Genomic DNA, 10205 nt, shown 5'->3' with positions numbered 1-10205 from the left:
AAGATTCACAGAACCAGAGGAAGCTATTTATCCATCTAGCCCAGTATTGCCTGTTCTGACTGGCAACAGTTGCTCTAGGGTCTCAGGTTTTCCCCATCACCTGCTACCTGAGCCTTTTAAGTGGAGATGCCATGGGTGGAACTTTTCTGCCTAAGTAGCACATTGTACATGTATGTAATGGTGACTGAAAAGCCCGTTCTAACTAGGTCATGATGTAGCTGCTGCAGCCACCAACTATTTTCTAAGATGCATCACGTACGTGTATGTAAAAGGAGTTTAAACACGATATTCTACTTTGGAGATACTGGTCTCCTTGATTTGGACTCTGTCCATAAGGTCTACCTGTTTACCAGCCAGTATCTGACTTTAAAGCATGGAAATCCCCAGAAAATTCCCTTAAGCCAGTTTGCCAAAAGTTCCTCCATGCAATGCACATGGGCAAGTCCCATTCTGTAAAAAATTCCTTTCCAGACAAATTATAATCTTGTATATGGGAACAGTGCCAAGTTGTGGCATTGGCAGCTGAACTAGTGAAGAGTTTATCCACATAAAACCAATAAATTGCTGTGTCTTGAGCGCTTTCACTTGATTGTGGAGATTTCAGAAGTACAGGATCAGGTGCCACAGTGCAGGAAATTCCTCTATGCAGTGGGACTCTAGAAATCCATCCCTAGTCTAATAAGTATCTTTTTCTTAGAATGGAGCTATTTGCACCATCTTGTGGATGTAATTATCCACAACAAACCTGTTATCCACAACAAACCTGTTAAGTGTGGACCTTGTTCATGTCTACCATATGCACATGACACACAACCTTGGTGGGCAACACTCCCTAGATACATGAAGGAACAGAGATGTTGCCCACACATATGTTTAATATGGAAGTGGGGGAATACAGTATACAAACGTAGAGCACATTTATGCAACAATGCGTGGAACTGCTTTGACGAGTGCTTGAACTGGATATTAACAAAGGAAAGTGAGCTCACTATTTCCTGTGACATGTTTAACTATTACCTAACAGACACAGCAACAAATATTGCTTACTTCTTCTGTAGAGGAAAGATGCCAATTTGTTGAAAACACATAAAACCTGGGAGTCCTTTCCCAGCAGAGCTGCTGCTATCTTGAAATGACAGCTGGAACCTCTCCCAAATAGGAGGCTGGGACTTAACTTACTCATGAGTAAGGATAATGACCTGCCACAGAAAATAACAGGGTGGAATGCTTATTTAATTGTGGTCAGGGCAGCATGTTTGAAATGGGAATATTAATCGTTAATGGAACTTTATGATCAGCAAACTGATCCCAGTAGTTGCTGAACTTGTGGGTGGAAATACAAGAAAGCTAAACAAATCAGAGAAATTTAAAACCATGATGTGACTGAAATCAGCTGGAAAAAGTTTCCTTCAAGGAGAAAAAAAAACCTAAGGAAGTAGTACCACACCAGATACGATTGAGCGAGATGTTGGTTATGGCAGGGTAAAAACAAAATGTACAATAGGAGACATCTTCTGTTTCCGCAATAATCAGTCCAATTAATAATGAGACAAGATATTTGGCTGTCAAATTATGATTTACAGCTAACGTACTTGTTAACTTCAGCTAGCCCTGATAAAATAAACCATGGATTCATTCCAACAAAATTGTGAGGACATTTATTTCCTTTATTTATTTTATATTATATAACTTAAAACAAATCCTTTTTATTTTGTGGTTTCTTTAGTAGTTTTCTCCCCCAGTTTCAGAATTCTTGATTACATGCTCTCAATGTTCAGGTATACATTTTCAGAAGGTAGGAATTTATTTGGAAACATATTTTATGCAATTAGAATAGTCTCTGAAAAGGCTTGATAAGCGATTGGAAAGATTTGGAGAGGTTATGATGTAATTGCTTTTATTATTCCATTATCAATTCAGATTTGTTAAACAGTGACCATCTCCAGAATTAGTTGTCAGATACACTGTATGACGATGTGAAGACTGTTGCTGAAATACGGAGGGGATGCATGATTCAACCGGCCTGAGCTGCTTTAGTGCTGAAAATTACACACGCCATTCCAATACAATCGTAAGCATTCTTAGAGGCAACTCCTGTGCTAGGTCGGCGTTATAAGGACCATACTTCCTAAAGTTATTGTCACTGATATTATGGGTATCCACTTCATTTGCCTGTAAGCTTCAATACATTTTTTACCATGGCTCCAATGCCATCATAAATGTGATGCAATTCTGTTTCACACATAAAGGCTGGGGTAGTTACAACCTTGTGGTTTGTGTCCACATGGGCCTCATAGAAGACAGTTAAGGAAAACACAGGGACTAAGCCAAGTGACAGAATAAACAGGAATATGCTTTTCTGCCTCACAAACCTTTATATAATTATACATAATGACAGCCACCTAAATGTTAGGTGCCTGTCAAGAAACTAACCACACCGTTAGCAAACACCTAAAGTCAAGGAAGCACTTGTGTGTCACTCTGACCCCACTTAATAACCTGGTAGCTAAGATGGGAGTCCTGCATGCCATTTGGGAATCCCTGAGCTTATGATCAATTTCTGCATGGAATTCAACCACAAAGTGGCACTTTCTTATCACTTTTATGTGACTACTCATTTTGTTATTCATGTCTTGAAAAACATAGATGCAGCCATGCAAAATGTGATGGCTTAAAAACAATGTTTTATCATAGTTAAAATTCAAATTTACTTCGTTAGTATTGTGTGACTTTGCATAACTTTAGGATGAATGACAGAATGATTAAAGGGACAGCAGACTCAGCTCTTTACTGTAAACTTGGTGGCTTCATTCAGGAACAAACCTGGGTGAGCCATGTGGTACAGTCACAAGGAGATCAGAAACTGCTTACTTTTTAACTAATCACATTATGTCTGACTAGCGTTAATATTAATTAGCCCCGTCCCCAAAGTCAAATGGCTCTTCCTGCCTCCTTCACATTAGGTCATAACTTTCCAAGTGGGATGCGTGCTCCATGCATGGATAGCATAGTTATTTAGAACCCTGAGAGCTTCCAAAATGTTCCTTGTAGCTGTGCCAGGGAACAGTGTGTGAGCCTGAGGCTCACTTATTTAACACTAAACCATAATTTAGTATTACATTGGAATGAGGCCAGTTACATTGCTAGAAAGCTTTTCCTGGGTTTACAAAAGGCTAACACTGTAACTGAGAATGTGATCTAACATATGTTCAGGAACTGTATAGAACAGTGCTGGGCAACTTGTGGATCTCAAGATACTGTTGGGACTCCAAACAGCACCAGCTGGCACAGCCAATAGTCTGGGATGATGGGAATTATAGACCAGGACATCTGGTATTCACATTTAAAACAGTCTCTTATGTTAGAATTTAGATAAAAAGTTTAATGGTTTTCCTAAAGCAAATGTTATCCTACTTCTGAATTGAACATACTAAGGCTGAAGTCTTAACCCTATTTCTTGGGATTAGGTAAAGGTAAGGGTACCCCTGCCCATACGGGCCAGTCTTGACAGACTCTAGGGTTGTGGGCCCATCTCACTCAAGAGGCCGGGGGCCAGCGCTGTCCGGAGACACTTCCAGGTCACGTGGCCAGCGTGACAAGCTGCATCTGGCGAGCCAGAGCCACACACGGAAACGCCGTTTACCTTCCCGCTAGTAAGCGGTCCCTATTTATCTACTTGCACCCGGGAGTGCTTTCAAACTGCTGGGACCGAACAACGGGAGCGCACCCCGCCGCGGGGATTCAAACCGCCGACCTTTCGATCGGCAAGCCCTAGGCACTGAGGCTTTTACCCACAGCGCCACCCGCGTCCCCGGGATTAAGCCCCACTAAATTCATTAAGGCTTACTTCTGAGCAGACATGATTAGTATTGTGCTAGATCATAACTAATTATCAGGGTTTTAGAAAGCCAAGGAAGATGGACATGCAGTTTATCAGCTAATCCAAATATATCACAGAATGCTTTCCTGAAAGCTCTTCAATTCTGTACAAAAATGTACATCTCTGATGTCTTATCACACTTAACCTCCTAAACCCATATACACTTAAGGAGAAAGAAAACCCTGTTATTGGTTTCAGTGCAACTTGCTTCCAAACATGTGGCTCTTTGGGAGTAGCAGGGGGTGTGGGGAGGGGAGAGAAAAAGACACTTAAATTCAGCCTTCATCCAGCAAAAAAGGATATTGTTACTTCTTTAATATGGTGTTTTCCACCCAGAGCTTTAATGGCCCCAGCAGTTCCAGCGTAAGGCCACTTACCACCTTCTTCTTCTTCATGTCCCACAGTGACTTCAGTACCAGGAAGAACCTTTGCAGCCAAAACGGGTGAAATGCAGCACAGACTGAAAAAAAAGGTGGACAGAAAACCTTCACTTAGGTTCCTCCATTGAGGATTTACTGTATTTACACCTCCCTGTTCCTTTGCTTATAAAGATTTGGCACACCCTCAAAAATAAAAAAAGTTACTGAACTGAGTAAAAGCCTTATTAACCATTACACAGCAATGGGAATTTCAGTCCAACAGAACCAGGAAAAGAAGGCAAGGGTGGAAAGTAATCTCAACAAAATCCTAAAAGGAATAAGGTAACTTTAGACTTCTAAAATGCAGCTTTTTTAAAAAAAAAAAAAGTAACAGCCCTTGGGAGAGGCAAAATAGTCCAGGGACAGGATTGCTGAATCTTTTCACCTCTCAAAATTATGCCTTCTCCAGCTGTTTCCTCACACACAGCTGATAACAGGGGGAGGACACTCTTGAGTGGAAAAACACCCAGAGGAGAAAGTGTTAGGCAGTTCCATCCCATGATGCTTTTCTGTTCCTTGTGGCAGCTGCCTAGAATGCTTCTCCATAAGAAAAGGAAAGAAAACACACACACACACACACACACACACACACACACACAGAGAGAGAGAGAGAAATCATTAGAAATTCTATGCTGGCTGTTCCTGTTCTGTAAGAGAGGTGGAAGATAAAATCTGGGTGCTGGGAAAGCTCATAGGGGGCCTTAAACAGGAAAAGTTGTGGGCTGTTAGCAGGACAGAAAAACAGAAGCAAAAGTGACAAGGGGTGTGAAAGATCAGAAACACAGTTTGAAGAAGGTCTGGAGGCAGAAGGAAGGAGGACAGGGAGGCAGGAAGAAGGTGAGAACAGGGACCTCAAACAAAAGTGTGTTGCTACAATGTCTGAAGGAAAGAAGAGGTAGAGAGACACTGGACTGGGGAGCATTGGTGTGCTGTACAGGTACAGAAACTAGCACACCTTTTGAGCCATGTCCTGCTTGTGAGATTTCCAAATGCTGCCACTGTAGGAAATGGGATGCCTGGCCCATCAGGGCTCCTCTTTCGGCTGATCAACTGAATAGGCCCTGCCCAACTTGTGATCCATTAGGCCGAAAGCAGCTAATCATCACCTACTGTGTGGACTGCCAATGCTTGACAACCTCGTTGTGCCAGGCAGCCAGCCAGCCAAAACATTTGTGGCTGGTGGGCTGAAGGCAGGTCGGTAGTGTTCCATACAATATGAACAAATACTCCCATCTTATAACTTACACACCCAATGGGTTTCCCAGCTTTGTTGAAATCCTTTAGCACACGTTCAACTTCTCCATTCACTTTACAGTCTTTTCCATCCACTGCAAACGTAGACCTTAACACAAGAATGAAAGACCCATAAATTGTAATTTTACATTTCCAGAGGTACACCACGCTTAAAATAAGTAAAAGGCCCTTCCCTGTCTCTTGAAATACAATTTAAACTACTCAAAGAAAGAAAGCAATCCCCGCTTCCTTTCAACTTCTGCCCTAGCTCACTGGTAGAACATCATATTCGCATGCAGAAAGCCGCAGGTGCAATCCCCAGCATCTCTAGATAAGGCTAGGAATATCTCCATTCTTAAATTCTGGAGGTCTGCTACGAGTCAGTGTGGACAATGCTCTGACTCAATATAAGGCAGCCTCCAAGATTCCTCCCTTCAACCCCACCTAAAAAAATAGGGCTGTGAGGCAGGAATTATTTATTCATAAAAGCAATTAATATCCTCTGCCTTATTTCAATACAGAAGCCAAGACACTCCTTTGCTTCAGTACTGAAGAAAGAGGTCAATAAATATGGCCACTCCCTCCTCAGGAACACTAAATACAAGCTATATTTTTGATACCTGTTTTAATGTTGGTGTAAACCAGAGGTGGCTAACCTATGGCCCCTGGAACGCTATTCAACTCCAGCTCCTATCAGTCCCAGCCAGCATGGTCAATAGTGAGGTATGATGGGAGCTGTAGTCCAGTGATATCCGGGGGACGACGATGACAACGACCTTGGTATACATGCACAGCCACCTTGGTATACATGCACAGCCGTCATATGAAGGTTGTTTAAATCACCTGTCCTGCCGATCCATTTGCGTGCAGTGATTCACAGAGTTGACTGGGCAATTAAGTAAACACAAACTTCTTTCTATGAGTGTACATAATGGCCCACCACAGAGCAGTTTGAAATTTGGTTCTCAGATTTGCTGGATAACAGCCAAGAGAAGGAAGCACTCCCTTCCTTCAGACTTTAAGTAGTTTGCAAACATTTTCCAGAAATGCTACACATAGAACCTATTGATCATTGTCTGAAATCTCCCCATTACACAGTCCCTCCCTGGTTGCTCCTCTGAGTCTTTTATAACCATTTTGCACCAAGGTACCAATCAATTAGTCACAGAGCAAGTGGCAAAGTTTTTGAATACAGCTATCCTTATTGGACCTCTTTAAGATTGCCTGATAGTTTAGTATTTTAAGTCTGCGTTTTTCATCTGTATCAACATGTATTTTTATTAATTTTATCAAGTGTAATTTTCAATTGTTAAAAAATATTTTAATAGTCTATTGACTGCTAGTAAAGAAAGCCAAGTTTAAACTTAGTGGGTTAGTTTATATACATGGGGGGGGGGGGAGTTGGATTGCTTAAATGCAAAACAGATGCAAAGATAAAGCACTAAAAAAAATTCCCAAGGCAAAAGTTATACAAGGCATCAGTACTATTTCTGTAATACATGAGAACCATTCTAGCACCGATGCTGCCAAGCCAGCTTGAAAACATATTCCTCTCAAGCAGCAATAATGCAATATAGCTTCCTTGTTTATTTTCTTATTCCATTAGTGATCCACAGACTCAGCCTTGAAAGACCTCTTTAAAATATTTTGACTCCCCCCAAGGGAAAACAGGCATGCAAATAAGTAACAGATTGTTTCAGTCTTCAACAACTGCCTGCAGCTGCAATCCTTCATGCAATTCCACTGATTTCAGTGGCCCTTAAACATAAATTGCAGCATGCCAAGAAAACACCACCAGGAAGAATAATTATTACTTCTTAATAATTATTGTACTATACCATACTGTATACGTTGTACGTTTAACATAGTTATCTGAGTGGCTCACAAATATAAAATGGCACATTAAAATAGTTTATAATTTTATCTTTAATAGTTTCAGCATCAAGATTTCCATACAATGTGGCAAAAAACTTAAGGCATTTTTAAAAATAAAAATTTTGATTCTGTTTTTCAACATTAGACTGGGGCTTGATTTGGCTGTAAAAATGGTATGTGTATTTTTCTGGGGCATCAACAAACATACAACAATGAAAATATTTGTCCTTATGAAACAAGAAGCCTGAACGAACGCATCTGGAAAATTGTATTTCTTAATGAACTATAACTTTCCTACAGGATCTCTTAAGAGTGGCTAATTATCTGGAATTTAACAATTGCAATAGTGTATAAATTCAGAACTCACAGATTTTTGGCCGCGCCAAAGCCTCCAGGAAATATCACAGCATCATGATCCTTTGCAGTAAGTTTAGCCAAATCTGCAATTTTACCACGAGCGATCCTTGCCGATTCTGCTAAGACATTTCTTAAAGAAAAGTGGTATAAAGTGAAGAGCAGAAGTTGACTACATAGACATATAAGGAGCACTGCTATTAAAGGACCCCAGGAAGTAACAGCCTGAGATTGATAATTTAAAGTTACTGGACTTATTGGTAAAGTATTTAATAAAGTACAGTCATACTCAAATGGTTTGAGGGCAATATACAGAACTGTGATCCGAATACTGGGAACACTATTTACATATAACTGGGTGGGAGAGACAATCTAGAAAACTGAGGTTTAGATGAGACCAATTCAAATAGTGAGGGTAGCCAGCTTCCCACAGAGTATCACTAAATGTATGTGTATATGTGTGCACTGGATAAATATAAATCTAGATATATTCATGTAGCTTGTCTTAAAATATGTTCTTACCTTGATTCACCCTCAGCTGGCTGTCCTTTGCTATGATCGATAACGTGCATCTGAGAAATATCTGGGGCATACATCTGAACACTGGCTCCTTCACGGCTCAAATGGACCAATATCCTACAAAATACATAGATATAGGAGATGAAGTAGCAAAATAAGCACAACATTAAACTGAAATTTACTATGGGGGGATAGGGTATGACGCTCCAAAATACTCAAGGAGAAGCTATCTAACAAAGAAATACTGCCTACATAATTGGACTGTTTATCAATCGATTCAACTGTTGATCATTTGGAGACCCAATGATCACACAAATACACTTACGCTGAGGCTTCATGGATTTCAGTACCATCATAAACACCACATCCTGATAAGACCTGCAAAAAGAAAATCAGCCTAGTGATTGCAACATCACATTTATTTTCCCAGTTCACATACACAGAGGCAACAGTAGTTTCTTGTCCAACTCAGTTCATTATTTCCAGAGTGACTCTGTTCGTATGCTTTCTTTACTGCAGCATAAACTTTCGTGGATGAAGTGTTACTCTTGAAGGTCCCACATAAGAACACTTTGCTTCTATAGACTGTCTAAACTCCCAGGGAACAATAGTAAATTGTATTAAGATTTCCTTCTCCAAACCTCTTTCCCCCCCTCAAAGTCAGTCACCGACTAGGGCACAGAAGTTTTGTTAACGCTCAACTGTCTGCAACGTTCTCCAAATTCCCCCATAGGTGCCAAATGCTTCACTCGGGACCCTTACATGAAACCATAACAGAAGTCTGAACTGTTACCTCTCCACTCCACTTTTCACTGCAGCTGTAGTAAGTCTTTATGAGCCTGGGTATGGTTTTTATGAGCCTGGATATTGTTATATATTTCAGCATGAACACGGAATGGAAGGGGGCGTGCGCTATAAAATATAACTACCGTATAAACAAAGAAAGCCAATACTATACAGTACTGATCTGCGGCCGCAATTCTCGACACTACTGAACCCAGCGAAACTTGCTTCTGAGCTGTAATAATTTTACGTGTAGGGAATTGAGCAGAATTACGATAAGAGCCAAAGAAAGGCAGCAGAAAGGAAGAGAAACCAAACGAGGTATCTGTTTGGGTCAATGCCAGCATTCCTGAAGTGCGCGAGTGAAGGGCTGCAGTTCTCGGAGCTGCAGCTCGACCCCGACCAACTGCCTCCCTTCCAAGGACGCCAACTTTCCACTCCGCCATCTCTTTTTCCTTGGCGGCCTTTCCCCCGTGCCTTCATTAACAGCAAGGCAGGAGGAGGCAGTGCAGCACGTGCAGCTTTGCCCAGGGCTGCAGCTGCCGCTCAACCTGTTGCATTTCTGCCTGTGTGCCGCACAGCCGCCGAGGGGGTGGCAGGGAAAAGTGGTAGTAATTTTCCACGAAGCTCTCTCGCCTGTGGAGGAGCAGGAGAAGCAGCGGCCGCCGCCCCTTAGGGCGCAACGGGAAAGAAGGCGCTCATCCGCTCACGCTCGGCTGGCAGCCGGACTCACCACAGCGACTCTGGCCCCGCGGAGACGCTGCGCCGAGCAATGAAACCCCGCGGCCGGGAGCCCCCTCAGCACCCGGAGCGACGAGAGGGGCGGCCTACAACCCGCTAACCTGGCGGCCAACATCCCCGCACTACTTCGCTTCGAAGGTAACGAGCCGCGGAACGAATGGGGATGGAGTTATATACACAGCCACACCGGAGCGCTTAGTCCGTTGCACCGGCGTCAATGCGAGCGCGGCATGGGCCCGGCAGGAGCGCAACAGCGCCACCCTCCGGCAAGGAGGCCTGTCGCGCCGCTGACGTTAGAGGGATGAGCTCGCCAGGAGGGTCTGACTGAGTCGGTCACTGGGCGAACCGGCTCGGGCTGGCAGGTGCGGCCGGCGCTCTGTGTCGGCCAACCAGGCTCAGGC

General features: G+C 42.6%; 1 protein-coding gene across 4 annotated transcripts; it reads right to left on the bottom strand.

Moving 5' to 3' along the window:
- Window positions 1-1880: 1880 nt before the first annotated feature.
- Window positions 1881-9995, bottom strand: GATD3 (glutamine amidotransferase class 1 domain containing 3). Of its 4 annotated transcripts, none has more exons than XM_053386858.1 (7): window positions 9797-9995; window positions 8606-8658; window positions 8284-8397; window positions 7775-7894; window positions 5549-5641; window positions 4184-4340; window positions 1881-2293 (listed from the first exon to the last, which is right to left on the bottom strand). In XM_053386858.1, exons 1-7 carry the CDS (start codon window positions 9917-9919, stop codon window positions 2165-2167), a joined length of 789 nt encoding a protein of 262 aa, XP_053242833.1. In that variant the 5' UTR covers window positions 9920-9995; the 3' UTR covers window positions 1881-2164. The 4 variants fall into 4 exon arrangements, with proteins under 4 accessions (XP_053242833.1, XP_053242834.1, XP_053242831.1 ...); XM_053386859.1 differs by having other exon boundaries at window positions 9906-9930; XM_053386856.1 differs by lacking the exon at window positions 9797-9995 and adding an exon at window positions 9210-9704.
- Between the last annotated feature and the right edge of the window lie 210 nt (window positions 9996-10205).

This window comes from Podarcis raffonei, chromosome 4 (assembly GCF_027172205.1).
Source record: "Podarcis raffonei isolate rPodRaf1 chromosome 4, rPodRaf1.pri, whole genome shotgun sequence".
Taxonomy (NCBI): domain Eukaryota; kingdom Metazoa; phylum Chordata; class Lepidosauria; order Squamata; family Lacertidae; genus Podarcis; species Podarcis raffonei.
This window is presented reverse-complemented; position numbering and strand designations above follow the sequence as displayed.

What these genes read in the sequence shown, in the direction of transcription:
- GATD3 (XM_053386856.1), bottom strand. Translation starts at nt 9,509, where the DNA reads ATGGCGGAGTGGAAAGTTGGCGTCCTTGGAAGGGAGGCAGTTGGTCGG. An exon ending in TTTGGCGCGGCCAAAAATCT is followed by an intron (nt 5,642 to 7,774) that starts GTGAGTTCTGAA and finishes TCTTGTGTTAAG; the next exon opens with GTCTACGTTTGCAGTGGATG. An exon ending in AAAGCTGGGAAACCCATTGG is followed by an intron (nt 4,341 to 5,548) that starts GTGTGTAAGTTA and finishes CTTTTTTTTCAG; the next exon opens with TCTGTGCTGCATTTCACCCG.